The 19,438-nt window shown below is 41.7% G+C and overlaps 1 protein-coding gene across 2 annotated transcripts; it reads right to left on the minus strand.

Moving 5' to 3' along the window:
• Nucleotides 1–6: 6 nt before the first annotated feature.
• map6a (microtubule-associated protein 6a) lies at nt 7–18,399 on the minus strand. Of its 2 annotated transcripts, XM_058628274.1 has the most exons (5): nt 17,312–18,399; nt 5,546–5,759; nt 5,185–5,393; nt 2,051–2,161; nt 7–536 (listed from the first exon to the last, which is right to left on the minus strand). In XM_058628274.1, the coding sequence occupies exons 1-5, from the start codon at nt 18,055–18,057 to the stop codon at nt 383–385; spliced, it is 1,434 nt and encodes a 477-aa protein (XP_058484257.1). In that variant the 5' UTR covers nt 18,058–18,399; the 3' UTR covers nt 7–382. The 2 variants fall into 2 exon arrangements, with proteins under 2 accessions (XP_058484257.1, XP_058484259.1); XM_058628276.1 differs by lacking the exon at nt 2,051–2,161.
• Between the last annotated feature and the right edge of the window lie 1,039 nt (nt 18,400–19,438).

The raw sequence follows: 19,438 nt of genomic DNA on the forward strand, positions 1-19,438 counted from the left end.
GCGAGGCAATCTGCAAGTTGTGCCCATTTATTTACACTAAAACAGTACATTTTGTTTTTGTAATTTTATAGTTTTAGCACTTTTTGGTGTCGTGTTTCTAACAGGATTCATAATCCCCTTTTTTAAAATAGATTGCATGAACCCATGGAATTATGTAGCACCTTTGCAATAATGCCATTTTGAGTCAAACAGCCGAGACATCACTCTGAGCCAAAAGCTGTTTCAAACATGCGTGTTTTTCAAATATATGTGGTCTGTAGTGTGTGCGTGTGTTTGTGCAGGATTCATATGGTTTGCTAATTTAACTTAAATGCTAGATATATACAGTACAGAGCGACAGTGCATTAAGAAGCAGCTGCTTCCTCGATCCTCGGAGGCAGAACTACTCCGTCTGGTTACCATCTAGGGCAAAGCGTACGACTCCGCTGCTCCTGCGAGGTTCGGGCCTCTCCAGAGGAGGTGTTGGTGGTGGTTCTCCTCCAACAGCACCTTGGGAATGATGATGGCTGGGTCGGAGAACCTCGTCCTTAGCATCTCTAGGAGGGCAGCACATGGTTACGATATCAGAGGAGACACAGAGAGAGAGAGAGACACACAAAATGAGCCTGTTTTTCTCTCACGTGAACAGCAGCAAGACATCCGGGGTTGAGTTGAGCCGAACACCCAGTGACCACTCATCAATAATGAGAATATCTGAGCTTAAAGTCTCTAAAGCTTGACAAATACAGATTGGACAGCTTAGATCAATCAAAGCCATTGGTTTTATCTTCACTTTGGAATTACAGGGTGTGAGCGGTGCAATGAGGGTCTCTGGGTGTTCTGTGGAGCAAAGACATAAGACGGTACAAGGATGGCTCAATCCCATTTCACGCCTTGACCCCACTTCTTTGTCCTACCTGTCAGTTACGCAGATTCATATACAGACACAGTGTGTCACAATTATTGTTGAGTTCGAGGGGTAGGGTGAATTGTGAGGGCTAACTCATCCCTCTAACAGAGATTTTTCAGGGGCACAATTCATATAAAGTGTTATATTTCCCAGATTAAATGAGTCCAATGCAACTGTCATCATCATAAAGATAACATATGTTGTGTAGCTACACCAAAGACAACAGAACTTGTTTGCAGCCTCTTGTTATCACAATAAATTGATCCACCAGGCATTGAAGACATTTTCTGACATGTCTCCACTGAGGTACAAGCTCGTGAAGGGCTGGATTTAAAACCACTAACAACTGCCAGGCGGGTAGAAGTAAAACTGAGAAATGGGACTGAGCCTCGAGAGTGAGTAACCACTGACATGCACTTACACTTTCCTTTGTCTCCTTCCAAAGCTGAGCTGCTTCCCTCCCATTGCACTGTAATACTCACCCCCATCTGACTCCGTCACACATCCATGCCAAATCTCAACAGATATTCTTTGAGGAAATCAGAGTGCAGATCCAACAGAAAACAGTGGCGACATGCGTTTGGAAAAGATTCAAAAATAAATAAATAAATAAATAAATGAATAAAAAAGAAAAAGAAAAAAAGGAAAGATTCAAAACATAGTATGAAATTTGGAACCATCGCATGTGATGCGGTGACCTCCACTCTCCTCTTGGTGAAAAATGAATCCCCGTAATTCAAAATTCAAACTGTCATTCGGGCGGATTGCCCACGAGGAGAGAGAGAAGAAGGAGAGGGTGAAGCTCTGCTGTCATGACGTTGGAGATGAGTGGACTAACGTCTGTGGCCTCCTTAAGAAAAAGGCACCTTAAGGAACCTTGCATGTGTGATGTGCGAGCAGGCAGGCGGTCATTCACTCTTTACTCTAGTGTCCATATGGAAGAGAAACATAGAGCGGCTGTGACCTGAGGAGCGGGCCGCAAAATAATGTGGCTGATTCCCCAGAAAACAACAAAAAACAAAACAAAACAAAACAAAACAAAAGTGGGCCACTGTCATAGAAAACACACGTCAATCACAACTCCATGGAGACACACGAATGAGTATGAGTGGCACTTGTGGACTCATGGTCTATTCTCTGTTTTCGTTCTCAGCCGGTTACCTGGGATCGGGTAGCGCACAGCCCCACAGGTGTTGCTTTAGAGTCTGCACCCAGCCAATGTCTCGGATTGGCTGGCAGAGTTGTATGTAGTGGTGCTGTTTTAGCACAACCCTTCAAATGAATCAGAATGTCACTCATTAGCACACAGAACACGGACAGAGAGCATCATCCAAGGGGCGACATCCTCAAAACCAGTTCTAACGTCACCAATCTTAAGTATGAGGATGAGGAATGTGGTCTCAGCAAATGTAGTCTAACTTTAAATTTAAATGTATACATTAAAGGGGCTATATGTAACACTGTTGCAGCCAGTATATTCATAATTTAATTCATAATTGTGGGCTGAATGAAAGATGAAAATGCTACCGAATCTAAAAAGCCTCTCTATCGTTCTCAAAAATGTCTCAACCAGAAAAGAAGAAAAACAACGCTCATACACTTTTTTTTAAGATGGATGTTTCGGTTAAGTGTGTGGGTTTGTGTGTGAAGCCCGACAGTGTTTTAAACTGACTGTATGCACAGAGCATCACTTACATGATGAAGTTTGGCCCTGTTTTAGTTTAAAGTTTGTAAGTGTCGCTCTGTGCATACATAGTCAAACTGGGATTGCAGTAAACATTTAAAAAAAACCTAAAGGCCGCTTCAGTTGTACAGGTTTTACATATATCCCCTTTCACTAGAGCCCTAGGAAGCATATGACATCGTGTTCTGGAATAAGTTTCTGGACATCCTTTGACATGCTGCGTGAAAAGTAGGATGAGATCATGGAATATATTGAGACGAGGTGCAGCAATAATATATTCTGGAGTTCTCACATGAGGGTGCGACATGCAGGGCCTGGAGAGGATGCCAGAGCTCATGCCAGAATGTGGCGCAATCTTGGATAAGCATAGAAAGTTGTGAGCAAAAGTTCTCTTCCATGTGGATTTTGTATTTGTCCGTCTCACAAAGACAAAGAGCGGGACGAGAGACACACTGACAGGTACCTGCGACCGCTAATCTCTTAACAAAAGGAAGCAAGAAGACACTGCTTTTTCTGCTTTTTTTTTTTGTGCATTTATTTGTTATATTTCATTAAATATGAGCAAGCAGGTAGAAACACAAGCACGTCACAGTCAAATTTTCTATTATTATCATTATTGTTTTTTTTTTTTTTTCTTTTTTCTTTTTGCCCAAGAGACATCACTTTCTTTAACCATACTTTCTATCCTTATTTGGCTAAAATCACAAAGATAGCACCAGGTGTGTGGTGTGCTAAGCACTGTATACATGTACTGCCCTCCCCGCAAGCCCCTCCCACCCACCAACCCACCCTCTTGCCTGTGTTGAATGAAAGTGGACCCCCCTCCCCCCCCATTCCCAAAACCAAAGGCTGCAAAATGCTCATGAGTCTGGCCCTCATTCCTGATGTTCGGCTCGGACAGACGTGGTGGCGGCGATGATGGTTGCAGCTCAGACACCACAGAAAACACTCATCTGGTCAGGATGGAGGGAAATAGCAGAGCGGGTGAAAACAGAGGTGTGTGTGCTCTTTAAAATAGGTGCTTCTATATGTACATATGCTAAGGTTTAAAGAAAGCAGTTTGCTCTGAGCCTCACTCGCCAACGTGTGCAGCCCTGCAGTTATAAATACACAGACTCCATCAAGAGAGATTATAATTGTTTCAAAAACAGATTAACACGCACAATACCGACTTAACTCATCCCCTTTACCTTTAACCTTTAAACCAGATTTTTCCACTTTACTCCAACCTCTCACAAAACCATCACTTTGAACAGCAAGTTCTAAAAAATCGACCTCAACCTCATCGAACCAACATACCTCGTTATACCTTCTACTTTTAATTGAGGCAAAAACAAGAAGAGCAACATGGATTCAGACACAGAGAGTGACGGAGAGTCGCAGTGTAAGTGTGCTCCGTCCATTAGCCATGATGTGAAAGTCGCTGGTAAGCAGCAACATGAGCCGTCTGCAGTCTAATCACATTGGTGGGCAGCGTACGTCCTCAAAAAGAGTGTTACGATGCGGCCGAAGACTGTTGACGCTGACGGTTCCCCACTCTGAAAGTCACCGTCGCTCTGAATCTGAAAACTGTTGTTCCTCTCGTGTTAAATGTCACTACGATAGCATGACAGTGTTATCAAATACTCATCCGCTATGCAAACGCCTGCTGTTTAATGCATAATCAGTCTTGTGTGGTCCACATGGTTTGTTGGCAATAAACTGAGTGTTACCAAATAAAAAAGTAGGAAACAATCAAAGCCTTTTGTCTCTATGAATGGACTTAAAAAAATAAAAAATAATACGCAGCCAGCAACATAATTCAAAATCACATTGAACAAAGTGTTGCCCAAGACAAAGTGCAAGCTCCGTGAGCTCCAGACGAACAGAGGAGAGAAAGCGCTGATGACAGAGCAGCCGTGGAACCAGACACTCATGACTTTCGCAAGCTGCACATTTATCAAAGATTTTCATTTGCAATTTTTGCGGCAGAATTTTGTAAATTCAGAAAGCAAAGTGACAATTTGATTTTATCTTTATTAAAAGAACAAAAAAAAAAACAAAAAAAACAAAACGACAACAAATAAATAAATAAATATATATATATGTAAATGAAATAAAAGAAAGAGAGGGAAAATCCTTGATAAACTCAACAAAGCAATCTGCTCAGCTCATCAAAGCCAAGCCTTCAGAATTGCTCGTTGGCGGGCCCATGTAACAGAAAGCCATCCATTGGCTAACCAGGCAGCCGGTAGCCATGGCAACCTGGAGATGGAGGCAAGCAGAGGTGGGGGGGTTGGGTGGTGGATGGCGTCAAATGGCGGAGGAAGTGTGTGTGTGTGTGTGCTCCTACTCCTTACTATAGATCTAACATAGAGTGAGGCAGCGGGAGCAATGAATGACAACGTCAACATGTTATCCTAGCATCAGTGTTCAACTGTGACCCAGAGGTAGCAAGAGAAGAATGAAAGAGGGATACAAAGAGAAGAAGAGACTGAAGAGGAGACAGAGGACAGAGATAAGGACAAAGAGGGGAAATCTTAACTAATTTTGCAGCCTCTGTGTCTGATTTCCCCCCAAAAAAAGAAGTATATAAGAAACAAAAGGAGAAGTAGTGCTAAATGATTTTTACTCTTTTGCCTCAGCCAGTTTGTTGTTCATCTCTTTACTTTTCTCCTTGTCCCCCACTGCTGGCCGGTTCTCAGGCTGGATCTCTGAGGCCGTCTTCTTGGCGCCCCTCAGCCCGGCGCTCTGCTTATCTTTGGCTTTCTTCGCTGGCTTCCCTGCCGCAGTGGCTCCAGACTTTTTGGGTTTAGAGCGAAGGGCACTATATCTGTCAACCTAAGGATGTTGGATAGTGGAAATCAGATTGCTGGGAATTGCTTCTAGAACTGTGATGTGCTACGTTTACAGCATGACAGTGATACACAGTAAATCAGCTCCTCTTCCCTCCCCCCCTCCTAAATGTACATTACGACACGGTGCATCCTCACCTGTTTAATGGGGTCTATGTAAGGCTCGCTGTACAAACTGCGTATCCTCCGCCTCTCCTGGGCCTTGTTGTCGGCCGAACGCAGAGGGACTTGTCCCTTGTAGGTGGCGCTATAGCTGGTCTCCAGGCAGGTCTTCTCATCCGGGGGCAGGTACTGAGACTTGGCCCGGATCATTTTGGTCGGCTTCACATCTCTGTAAGCCTTAAATTCAGTTCTGTGGGGAAAGAAGGGACACAGTCATCAGAGGAGTTATAATTCCTGCTGCGCTTTAATGACCCTGGACACTCACAATTTCTGTAAATGCTTACAATAACAAAAGACCTAGTTTGGAGATGCCAGGAATGGATCATGGGCATTGTTGTCTTTTTTAATTATTTGATGACTGGAAGGGCTTTGGCTGCAGAGCGGGCAGCAAACGGCAATTAGTATTCGTAATCAATTAATGTTTCACAGAGGGTTTGACTTCATCAAAATGCAAAAGTCTGTTACTTTGAATAGATTAGATTAGATTTTTTTGATCCTACACCAGGGGGGAATTCACTTGTAAGAGCAGCAAAAAAAGTACAGGGGGCAATAAAATATGATAAATGTCAAAAAAAGACAAAATAATGTATATACAATAAGCAATAACAAAGATGTAGTACAGGGATATATAAGTATATGAGAAATGATTCAAAACATAACTATTAAAACCAATTTACAACAATACAATGTGGAACTTTCATGATAGAAAGTAAACATGAAGACTGGACAGCTTTGCCAACATTCTCCTCTCACCCACTTTCTCAGTGTAGTCCAGAGGGCGGACTCTAGGACTCTCTTGCAAAAGAGATTTTTAATCTCAATGAGTTTAATTCCTGGTTAAATGAAGGTTAAATGAAAAAAAGGGACTCTTTAAATCCAGTGAGTGTTGGAAACACTATATAACATTATATTATATATGGAAAGAAACAGTATATTACACAACAAAATATGAAAACATTAGTCTGTTTTTATGTTTTTTAATGTTACATGACATTGCCTAATGTTCTTTTATCTTTTTCTTCCTGTCTTTCCCTGATTGTTTTCATAAATCTCTTGTGATCTTCACTTCCTATCCATGAGTATCCTCTTTAATGTATGAGGTTTATATAAATTTGTGTATGTATATATATATATATATATATATATATATATATATATATAATAAATAATATATAATGTTCTGTGATTTTGGATTCTACCTGCCTAAAGTGCCAAGGAAACACTTTCTGGACAAGTTGGAGGCTTCAAATGAAATGCCGCTCACTTCACTGTGAACGGAGCAGCGTCACGCGTCGCCAAACTGCTGTTTTCACGTTTTTAATGACGCTCCATGCAGGAGAAGTAAGTGTGAAATGCAGGTGCTGATAAAACGACCGTAGAACAAAGCATGTCAGAGACAGTGAGGAAGAGGAGGGTGCTGCGAGGCGAGCACCCCAGTGAGCGTGACTGAGTGATGAAGGTCAGCAGTGTGTCCTTCACACGGAGCACATGCTCTCGCTGCGCCGTCGTCCTCCTCCTCCTCACATTTCAGAACGTAAGGATACATGTAGCAGCAGAGAGGAGAGACACACAGCACCTCAGCAGCAGCAGCTGCATGTGAATGTCTTTGCCTTTACTATCACACTGTAGCTCTCTCTCTCTCTGTCCTTCACACTGGATTTGCCTCTGCACTATTCTGTATTTCCTCTGCATTATTCATCCATTTGCAGGAAACTATATATATATGTACATATATATAGCAGAATCACATGAAATCAAATCAAAATATCAATAAAGTCATATATTATATATTTGCTCATTTAGTGCACATTTGCACATCTAAGTTTTAAAAACCAAAGTCATTAAACTGGTTTTCTGGTGCAATTGAGGTTCAGTGTCACCACACTTGAATACACAAAGTGGTTTTGCACTGGTGTGGTGTAAATAACACAACTCTAATTAATGCAATTTATTACATTGGTATCAATGGGGGCACCCCAAATCAAATTCTGATTAGGGCCCCATAAAGACTTAGGCCGTCCCTGTACCTACTTATAATAAACAAAGTAGGGCCAAAATATGTGATTGACAGGTGAGTGTCATTATAACATCGTAAATGCATTACACGAGGGAAAAGAAAATCTGAGATAAATAAATATCTCATATCTGACTCATATCTGAATTTATCAACAAATACAAAGAAGATCACAGTTCAGAGCCAAGCGAAGTAGGCAAGAGTGACTGGAACATCTCCAGTCTCTAAAAAAGCTCATTAGAAAACAGGACTTGTGTGGACAGAAGAGCAGACAAGACAAAAACTGCTGTACTGGAGACTCTATTAGAGCTTATAAGGCCAAGTCTAATGGAAAGACATCAATTCAATAACTGCAGCAACGGAAAACAGCCATGGAGACAATAATGTGGGAGGGACAAGCACATTGATTTAAAATCCTCTAACGTTATTACACTGAGGAGGACGCCCTGAGACTGCTGCTCAACTTTCCAGCTGAGCGTAAAAGCCGAGTTCTGACCACATGAGTTCTGGTGGAGGATTATCGCGGAACAGCATGTGGGAGGACAAATGACAGCGCTCTAATCACATTTCCCCGCCATGTTGACTGTCACTACTTCATGAGAGAGTGTAACATGGTTAGATAACACTCTCAAAATCTGCACTTTATTTGTTTACGGACATTTTCTCGAACAGTCTGACATATATTATGATAAATCTCTGATATCACCATGTGTTACCCTACAATTCCCACCACTGCCCATCTATATAATCTGGTGGTTAACCATTCAAATCAAAACTGCAATTTTAAACCATGCCATTAGCAAATCACAACGGTTCTGTGATTTTTTTCGTTGCTGTTTTTTTCGACAGATGAACCGCACACTTGATTTGGCAGAGATCTCAACGCTGGACGCCCGTCTGACGCAACCCACCCATTTATGTGGGTTTATGTGAGCTCCCCCGTGGCTGGGGTCAGTTTAGAGTGTCCACTTAACAACCAGCAATGGGGATTGGGTACCACTTGGCCATGGGCTGCCCCTTGTATGCTCTATGGAGATTAAAGAATGTAATAGATGTCGGAAACAGTTCACATCTTTACGGTAAGTTCTCGTCCTTGTGATCGAGTGCAGAGTTAATGTTTTGATGTTATGTATATGATGTATGTTATCTGTTAATACTCCACCATGTTAAAATTGCATACTTAAATTGTAGTCCAAATAAAGTCCAGAAAAATGAGAAAGACTTTATTTGGCGAAGTTGGGAATTTTCAAAATGTGATCGGAATTAATGGGAATTAACAGGAATAAGCTGGACATTTTCAAAACTGAGGGTTGGGAATTTAAATATAGCAGGTAAATAGAATATTGTAGCATAATCTTGGCTAAAACGATGAGATTTGTATTCAAATACAGTTGAATAGCAATGCTATTCCTCAGTCACAGGCACATAGCACACTACTTACTGCAGGGCTGTTGAGGCCACACCCCCTACATGCACATCACATGACATGGATGTATTATAAGAACTCTATAAAGTACCTCCCCCTCTGGCTTGCAGCTACTTTTTTTCCCAGTGGCCACTTGTGGTACTGCAACAAAAAAATACTCATGCGGCCCAAAAAGCAATTTTCCCATAGACCACAATATTAAAAGAGACGTTTTTATGACCTTCTTAAAGGCCATAAAAAGCCCAGAAGTGACACAAACAAAAGTTCCCATGAAAAGTTTCTGGAAATTTACTGGGAATTTTCCACCCCTTTGCAAGAAGTTAATTCACTTATATTGTCCTGATTTGTTAAAAGGGAGTTTAGTGCTTTAGTGTTTTGCTCATTGAGTGAACTGTTGGGTTACTCCTCTCTCTTGAATATTATAAATGTTTCTGTCTTACAGTGCCTTGAGATAATGTATGTTGCAATACAAATAAAAGTGAATTGAATAGAATTTTTACTCTTTAAAAGGATTACAAGTCCCATTTCACCACAAGGCAAAAAGCTAACTCTTTATGATACAAAGGCTGGTGACAGAGATATGGTCATTGAATACAGGAATAGCTCCAGTGGGGCAGAGGAGCGCTGGAAACCACACAGAAAAGCTGTTACGTAACCACCAAAGTCCACTTTCAATGCTCAACTGAGCCAAGAAGCCACAGAGCTGAGACAGGTTACACAACAATGTCCAAGGCCAAGAGTGTAAAGGCCTCACATGAGACTACATGAGCGTGTGTGTGTGTGTGTGTGTTTGACAGAGACAGAGACAAAGTGTGGTTGGGATGGTGTTCACAGAGTGATACAGCAGGCTCTGCTCTAAGATAGCTGCTATTCACCAACGTATGACTGTGCAACAATAAGGCCTATGTCTCTGAGGTCAGTGTGTACTTGGTACGTGGTTTAAAAACGAGTGCTCACAAAAGCCTTGTGGACGTCACACAACCGTATCTACTGCGTTTGGCTACTGTACATCACTGCTGAGAAAACAGTTCACATTCAAAATATTATCTCAGGCCATAGAGTTAAACATTTTACTGGGCATGGACAAAGACAGCAGTTCACTGAGAGGATGTCAGGTACAAAAAGGTAAAAAAAAACAATATTGTACATGCAAACAAGTTAGTAAAAATGGAATATTATTATATTATATTATAAGTTGAATTTCTCAAAGTCGGACTAATATATCTAGATAATGTGATTGGGAGTCAATGTAAAGGATTAGATATTTTTAAGTACAAGGGTGATATACATCAAAAGGCCCATTTATACTCACAATAAGACAGAAAAGAGACCTTACAATGAAAAAATAGTACGAAATACAAACTTTGCGTTAGACAGAAATGTACAGGAGGAAAATAAACAGAAATACAAATCATACTTTATTACTTATTACATTAGTCTTTCAATATTCAATGAAAACCCAAACTGATATCAAGGTCAAACTAAGGGTCTTCTTTCAACTAAATGGGACCATTTAATAAAGTGGAACACTCCTCAGACAGCATACTGATGAAGGTATGACATCACAGCAGTCAAGAAATATTGTATAATAATACAATATAAGTCTATTTTGTTGAATTACGTGGAGGTTCATTCTTGTATGCACTCACTGCTCAACCACTCACAGAAAGAAGCCTATTTATAGCTAATGAGCTCTCTCTGTGTTTCCTGGTGTGTCGTTTATACCAGGAGTTCATTTCCTGTACCAACGAGGTTATGATTTCAGAGCTGGACCCAAACGACAAGCCATTATGTTAAATGATGGTTTCATGTGGACATGGGATTTACTTTAGTTCCTTTGACGCATTTCAAACAAGCTCCTCTTGCATCTTCTGTAGTTTATCCCCGTTTTACCGTTTCTGCCTTTGTTATTTCAGGAGAAAGTCTCCTCTCTGAGTCACTGAGGCGCTGCTTTGGACAGCTGACCCCTGCTGACCCACTGTGGAGGAGTGCATGTGCAGAGAAGGGCCAAACACTGGCACTGACATGGGTGGAAACATGCCAGGGTACATCACTGCCCGCTGAGCTTCATGCAAACCGTGCAGCTCGAAACATGACACAATCTGGACTAACAGAAAGAGTCCTGAGACAGCAGAACAAAAACCCTGTGTGCATTCAAAACTGTGTCGCCCTGTGCGAGCTGTCTCGACTCGTACACGGTTACTATAAAAGCAGCGTGACAGGTTACTGACAGGCCGCGGAAAACCGAGTGAGAGTAGAAGGGGAAAAAGAAAAACTTCAGTCAGAAAAACAGATCAAACTGTATTTTAATGACAATCACCTCCAACAGCAGAATGGAAGGTAGAACAGCTACAGTTTGGCCATAAATACCACACAGACCTCTCATTTACTGTAAAAGACTGTACTATGTCAGTTAAAATATACATTTGAACGTAAAAATTTAGATTAGATAAGACATTTTGGACATTTTTAATGAATATGCTTTGGTCCTGGGTACTGCTAAAACTAATCCCAGTCCAATCTGTACTCCTTTTATTCCCAGGTTCCAGAAACGACCATTAATCAAGTCAATACTGTAATCTTTATGTTGGTTTTCATTGATTTGCAAAAGTGCTCTCGCACTTGAGGCAACAGCATTTTTCACCGTCCTTTTATAAAATAAGCTGACGGAGCGCTCAAAACCTTACTTGCAAGGAAATGAAGCTGCTTGTATCTTTACTTGCGTGTACAGATTGTATAGATGTAACATCAGCAACAGGGAACCTTGACTCTGTGTCACAGCTACAACAGCACCGGCCTAAAGATAAAAGGACGGTCTGCCCACGCTCAGGGCAGCGGCTTCACTTCCTCACAGTGTTTCTTGGTGTGTCAGTGGGCGTGGAGCCTGGCTTCTGGTCAATAATCCCCTCCAGGGATCGGCCGTCCTCCTCTCTATCTCACAGCCTCTCTGGAGCTCAATGGAAAGAGCACATCGCAGGAGTACACAGGTTTATCTAGTGCTACTGTGGTCACGTCACTAACCTGCCTGGTCTTTTCTTTTTAGCAAACCATCAGAAATGTTGCATTTGAACATTCTGGTCGAGATCAAATTCTGCTCAGGGCCCCATAAAATCTTGGAGCGGCACTGTCAAGATGCTTTCACATCACCATCACTCTCATTTCAGGCAAAATCACCACAAACCATTGAAGCCCTGTCGTGCTCATATGCATGTTTGAAGACCTGCAAGTAAGAATCTGGTTCATGTCGGTGACACTGGGTGGCAATTACTGTTTCTAAGTTATTTTATTTCAATAAAAACAACAATCTGTAAGCACCAGGTTTATCACATGGTGCAGGTTTTCACCTCGGGCTGCAACAACTAATCACACATTACATATTATCAATCAATGACCAAATTCATCATCGGCTAATTTGATGATCGCTTTATCGGATTGAGTGTTTTTTTGCTTCTTAAATATGAATATTTTCTGGATTCTTTGCTCCATATAACAAAGAAATCATTAAAACTTATTCCCTTTTCGTCATTTCCAGGTTTGGGGAAACTCTGATCCACATTTTTCCAAATTTTATGGACCAAACAATGTTTTAACAGGCATCTAATTTGATGCAACAACTGAATACTGGATATGAGCTGAGGTTTTCTGTTTGGCTGCAGTATGCAGGAACACACCTTTACTATTGGCATAGAATATGAAAGAGGAAAGAGTTTCACTGTTCCTGCCTCCTGCTCTCAGAGGTGAAGGATCTGTGTTTCTGCCTTGAATGCTCGACAGAGAAGAACACAGACCTCACTCTGAGTCTCTTGAGCATCTTTGGCTGAAAGAGGGAGGATTTTATGTCTCAAGGTGAGACGTACGTGACAAAAAAATAAAAAAAAAACCCTCACACCTCCTCAGTAACTCCCTCTCTCTCTCTCTCTTTAAGTGAACTCAGTGAACCTGCACTACCTGCCTTAGTGGAAGCGATGTGACTCCATTCACTGACGTTCTCATGCATATACTTGCAAATCCCCCGACGCGATTCCTTTGAATGTCACGCATTATGCACACATCAAATAGTGATTGACAAGACGAACAATGGCTTTTGTGCAGTGAAAAAAAAATAGACCAACAAAGACTCCAGCAGCCTCCGCCTCACACTCACCACTTATTTTCATGCAGAAAAGGACATTTAACGACATGATGCTGTGGCGAGACCGAGGCTGGACGACGGGGCTTGTGACTGGGAAGCTGCACCCAGTTCACGCAAGATGGAAAAGAAACAGTTAACAGAAGGGAGAAAAAAAACTAGTGGCCTTTCATGTTTCTGTGGAAACGCTTTGTGATCAGAAAAGCTTAAATGGTTCATGAAAAGTGTGTCCTTGGAGGAGAAAAAAGGCTGGTGACAGAAAAGACACCTCATGTGGGTCCGTACAAAAACACAGTTCCTGCACGTTCTATACTTTAGAGAGAGAAGTAGTAGCTGCAGTTCTTTTTTAAAAGACATCTTTTAAAATCCTGTAAAAATCTGTAGTTCATGTTGCCAGATTCATGGTCTTGATTATTAGGATCACTGTCACATTAAATGCTAAACAAATAGGAGTAAACATCATATATTTAAAGGGGTACAAGTACCACCAAATATACATATTTGCTCCATATGATGTATACTGTATATGTATATATGTATACATATACAGTGTATATATATATATATATATATATATACATATGAATATTTGTCTGTTGTTTTCCCTTTTTTACTTGCTATGATAAGCAACCCTGACACTATTATGATAATTGATAAAAATAAAAAGTATACAGGTAAGCTGTCATATGCTCCGCCTTCCTCTCCGCCTGTGTCTCCTCCTCTCACCTCGGCATGCAATCAGCTCACCTGTGGCGGGTGCACACCTGCTTCCAATCTAATCATCAAGACTCTACTTATTTCCTGGTTCTCCAGCTTCTTGTTGCCAGATTGTTACAGACCTCTGTAACAACTCTCTAGAAGAGAGCTCGTTCTCTAGTAGTTAGTTAGTTAGTTGTTTGTTTGTTCAGATCGTCTGCATCAGATCTCAGCCTTCGCCTCTGGGTTCCTGCATTATTCCATCTGTTAACCCACTCTTCAATAAACATGCCTTAACATAAGCAGCTCTGTGTTTGTGCAGTTGATTAAAATCAATATCATACAATTAGAATCCAATTCATCCACTGGACATTAAAGAACTGACCTCTGTCTGGACGATATCAGCAAGTTAAAAGAGATTCTGTAATCCTACAGAGAACCTGATGTGTCATGGACTCAGAATACGTGACGTGCACTTCAGTAATTACTTGTGCTGTGGATCCTCTCATTGAGGGTGGATTCACATCTGTGCCACAGCCTCATTCAGACAGGAGGAAGATTAAACTTAAATATGACAAAGCAAAACCCTGAAGCCAAAGTTTAGAAAGTGGTATCATCATCATTGGCTAAATATTGTTATTAATAATGTGATTACTCAGATCTAACTGAGCTCATCAGACTGCAGTGATGGTCCTCGTAGGAACATTACCAATGCAGTCTCCAAGGGGGATAAGTGCACTCTGGCAGCCAGGACAGGGACTCTCCCAGGTGGATACAATTCAGACGATGGGTCCCTTGTCTCCCTGGTGCCCCAGATTGCTCCAGACTATTAAATGTGCATTGATGCATACATACAGTAGATGATGATGATGTGAAAGTGAGAGATAAAGCACATGTGTGCACTGCAAGTGTAAGTGTGTGTGTGTGTGTGTGTGTGTGTGTACAGTATCTGTGCTATTAAACCACAGTTGACCTGCTTTGTGTCTCCACTGGCAGAAGAAGACAGAGGTTGGATGTCAAGGCTGCTTCCATGTAATGTGTGTGTGTGTGTGTGTGTGTGTGTGCATAACAGCTGGAAGACTCACTCACTAATCTCATGTCAAAATGTCTAAACTAAGGTCAAAACCAACGTTTACTTCAGCAGTGTCAGAAAACCACTACAAGAATATTTCCATGCTAAAACAGCACTTCATAGAATCCATAATGTATGAGCACCAATACTGTGCAGCTAAAAATCTGAGAAAATCTGTGCCTCTTTCTCTCAGACCTTCAAAATAAAAGCCCCTGAACAATATAGCTTAAAATAAAATACCTCAATTTCTCTATTTTATTTTTGTCTGTTGTTTTTGTCATTCATGTTGCATCCATAAAATGTCAGGAAATAGAAAACTAAATATTTTTGTTCTGTCCACAAACCAAAGATTTACTCCGCTAACTGTCAGAGAGGAGCAAATAAAGAAAATATTCACAATAAACCTGCTAAAAAAAAAACAACATAATTACTTTTTACCCAGATAAAAACAATCAAACTGATAAATCAATTATCTGGTGATTCATTCTGCTGTAGTCTCAACCCTAAACCTGCATTCTGAGACAACACTGAGCCATGCTGTGAACATCCAGTCAATTCAAGAACTGAATCTAATGCAATGCTGAAATATGACTCACTCGGATGCAACAGATACTGAAATACTAAACCCTCCACAAACATTTAAAGCCCAAGTTACAGCTGTAACAAGAAAAAAAAAAAGATTTATAGTTGTCATACATCACACCATGTCACACGCTCAGCAGCAGCAGCAGTGATGTACAGCTTTATGAAGCAGGTGAACACGTGACTGGATGCTTATTCATCCATCCACCAGTACCCATCATCCTCGGCTGCATTACATAACAGGACAGGGACGATGAGCCTCACGGGCCTGAGTATGAACTTTTCCATATAATAGTGTTATTGTCTGTGTTGATTAGGCTGTAACGTCATTTCCACGTCCTGCTTGTGACGCTGAGCGGCTTATTTAAGAAAACCAGCTGCCACTTTGTGTCTTTTACCCTCGCGCTTGTGAGGTGAATTGAATAATTAAATAAGGAAAATGTCACATTTCAACGCGTGTCAGCGTGTGATGGACGGACGTCTCATCTGCTTAAGATTTTGTCCAAGGCCCGTCAATAAATGAGACTCTCCTGGGGGGAGGGGGGAGGGGAGGAAGCAGAACTACAGTAAAAAAAATAAAATGTGTCCCAAATGTGAACGTGCCACAGTAACAAGCTTCTTGTTAATAAATAATGGCTGGAACATCTGGTGAATACGGTGCATCATTGTGTTGTGTTTCCGTAAGTCAACTGCCCATTTAGAAATAAGAAAATGATGAATCCTTTTACCATTTAAATAAAGTGCTCCCATTGATTCTACAATGTACTTAAAAATACGGTGGTTATATATTCACACCTCTGTCTAGACGAAGGTCCAAATATATTAGTGCTAAAAACCTAATTCATAATGTTCAGCCCCAAATAAATCTAAGTGTAATCTGTCTTCATGTTTAGTAAGTGAAGGAAATAAAGTTTTGATAATCCATTCATTGATTTGAGTGTTGTGTTCATCAATCATCTGATTTATCAGCTTCTTAAATGTGAATATTTTCTGCTTTCTTTTGCTCCTTATCACAAACAAATCATTCAAACTCAATGATTTTGGATTGTGGCCAAAACAACACATTTGAGAACATCATTATTTCCAGGTTTGGTAAACACTGATCAACATCTTCTGACATTTTTAAGGACTCAATTAATCAAGAAAAGAATCAATACATGAATCCATTATGAGATGAATCGTTAGTCGCAGCTCTAGTGAGATGTAAATTTGAACTTTTTTTTTGCCAGTCACTGAATAAAGGATGACAATCAGAATCACATGACTGAAACCTATGGAAAAATGCTTAAAACTACTAATAAGATGGACGTATGTGATGAACGGATTAGTACAGATGGGAAGCAGCAATAAAGATGTATTGAGTCAAATGTGATGTGTTGATTTTGCTTGGTGTTCTTAATTTATGGCATCAAATGGCACCTTGTGGGCCACACAGTTGGTGTAAAGACGTTAGAACAAGGGCCTTTCTGTACGTGGGTTTTCTCCGGGTTCTCCGGTTTCCTCCCACAGTCCAAAAACCATGCAATATGGAAATTGGGTAAAACTGGACACTCTAAATTGACTGTGAGAGTGGATGGTTGTTAGTCTCTACGTGGCCCTGTCATGGATTGGTGACCTCTTTTGTGACCAAGCCATTAAAGTTACTGCTCTATCTCCATCAACCATCTCCAACATTTGTTTGTGGGTTGTTTTAAAACAACAGCCCAAAAAGTACTGCACTGCACTGAAACTGCACTTTTGTAATCCCCTTTATAACACGTTGACCCCTGTGACCTCTCCACGCAGGCCTGAAGCCTCACACTGACTCTCAGGTTTGAACTCACTTGTATGATGTTCCGGTTGTAATCTCCTCTTTGATCTGTCTGTTGACAGCGTCCACTGCTCTCCCTTTGCCCTCGGCTTCCACCTTCTTCTCCCCCTGTTGCTGTTGTTGTTGTTGTTGTTGTTGTTGTTGTTGTTGTTGTTGTTTACTGGACTTCTTCTTCCTGTCTTGTCCCTGCAGCAGGTCTTTCTCCTGCACCTTGTCAGCAATAGCGCTCTTCTCCACGCCGCTGTCCGCGTCTGCCGCGTGTTTTTTCCCATGCCTGGAGCGCTCCGGTGCCCGCTCGTCTCCGGAGGTGGTGGTCGTAGATCTTTGTATCCACGGGTGGTCGTACCTCTTCGGGATGGGCCAGGGCTTGAAGTCCTTCTGGTACTGGGTCTCGCTGTTGAACGGCGTGTCCGGTTCGTGGTACTCGTTCTTGGGTTTGCAGCTCGGTTCCGGTCGCACGTTCCAGTGCTTGAAGTCCTCGCGCATCACCGAGCTGCACACGCGCTCCTCGGAGACGCACCTGCGCGGCGGCCGCGCGCCAGCGCCGGGGTTGTTGTTGTTGGCGGCGGCGCGGGTCTGAGCGCGAGGCGGCTGCGTTTCTATGGTGACCCGGGCCTGCGGCGGCTGCAGCTGGATGTGCTGCATCTCGGACACGTCCGTGTACTTGGTAAAGACCAAAGGCACCGCAATGTCAGCCTTGTCCAGCTGGTTCCAGAAGCGGGCCATGCAGCACGCCCTGCTGATACAGGGCCACGCCATGGTGCGGTCACTTCACGGAGCTCCACTCCAGAAAACCAAAGTGGGGGAAAATATCTCCTTCACCCTGAGAGAGAGGGGGATAAAAAAAAACAAGATGTCCGTGTGTCAGGTTGCACGGATGAGGCTCCACTAATGTTCACGTCAGATTAGGATGTCACTTAAATCCATGTGTGCTCCTGCCTGAAATACACCGCCACAGATTATAATTTAGATTCAATTCGGGTGGAAAAACAGCCGCACTGGTGTTCAGATCTGCTTCCCTCTGCGTCCCGGACTCTTGCTACATCACTCTCTCCACTCCACGGCAGCACATAGAGACAGAGCAGCCCCGCCCTCCCACGCAGCAACATCCACAGACTCACTGCTGCTGCTGCTGCTGGAGTCAGCAGAGCGCAGAGATGATGGCAAACCACATCCGGTTTACTGTGCAAGGTAGAAGCCTCAGACACCCGCAAGAAAAACATTTTAAATTCAGAATTATTTCATTTATGTTATACAAACAGAGTCAGAAACAACAGCAATGAAATAATGATCATTAAAACTAGTATCAACAACCATGTCTCAGGGCGTGGTGCTTTTATTTTGGAACGAAACGCACATTAGTTTCCGCTATAAGGTTGATAAACACCTCCAACTTAACATACTTATTGTTTTTATTCCACAGTAGTTCAGTTAGAGATGTGATGCATTATTTTCTGGTTTAGTCAGGTATTTGTCAACATGACTTCAACATGAATGAATGAATGAATGAATGAATGAATAGGTAAATGAATGAGACCAGAAACTACATTATATAGGCGTTACTTGCCTGTAATGTTATGCTTGGGATATGTAGGCGTGATATGATGGAAGGTTATGAAGTGATGTATGCATCACTGAGTATGTACAGAAGATGAAGCTCGTGCTTTCGCCACATCCACGCACACACGAGTAAAGAACTGCTAGGAAAGGCAGTTTAATTTATTTATTATAGACATATGACAGAGGCAAGAACTGCAAAGTAAAAAGAGGATAAAGAGGAAATGTTACAGTTAAATCTACGAGAGTCATTGATTACAAGTACTGTGTGTACGCAACATGTTTCCCTTCCCAGTGTGTTGGAGACTCTTTGTGTCCTTCAATTTGCATCCAAAGTTTGTCCTCTGTGTGATATTACAGTTATTATGACATGTTTGTCCAGAATTTATACCAGGAGCTGATCCCATTGGACGTTTAAGTGGGAAAGAAAAAGGTGTATTGCACCTCACGGACTTGTAATATGTATTTGTTCTTAGAAACACAGAGTGCTCGCTACTGAGTAATGCATTAATAACTTTGTGACAAAGTCTATCCTCTTCTGGATAGACTGTGCCAGAGAACAGAAGAACGTATAATGGCGACA

The sequence above is a fragment of the Solea solea genome, chromosome 4, assembly GCF_958295425.1.
Source record: "Solea solea chromosome 4, fSolSol10.1, whole genome shotgun sequence".
In the NCBI taxonomy this organism is placed as follows: domain Eukaryota; kingdom Metazoa; phylum Chordata; class Actinopteri; order Pleuronectiformes; family Soleidae; genus Solea; species Solea solea.

What these genes read in the sequence shown, in the direction of transcription:
- map6a (XM_058628274.1), bottom strand. Translation starts at nt 18,057, where the DNA reads ATGGCGTGGCCCTGTATCAGCAGGGCGTGCTGCATGGCCCGCTTCTGG. An exon ending in AAACTGGCTGAGGCAAAAGA is followed by an intron (nt 2,162 to 5,184) that starts GTAAAAATCATT and finishes ATTCATTTGAAG; the next exon opens with GGTTGTGCTAAAACAGCACC. An exon ending in TGTGCGCTACCCGATCCCAG is followed by an intron (nt 537 to 2,050) that starts GTAACCGGCTGA and finishes CTGCCCTCCTAG; the next exon opens with AGATGCTAAGGACGAGGTTC.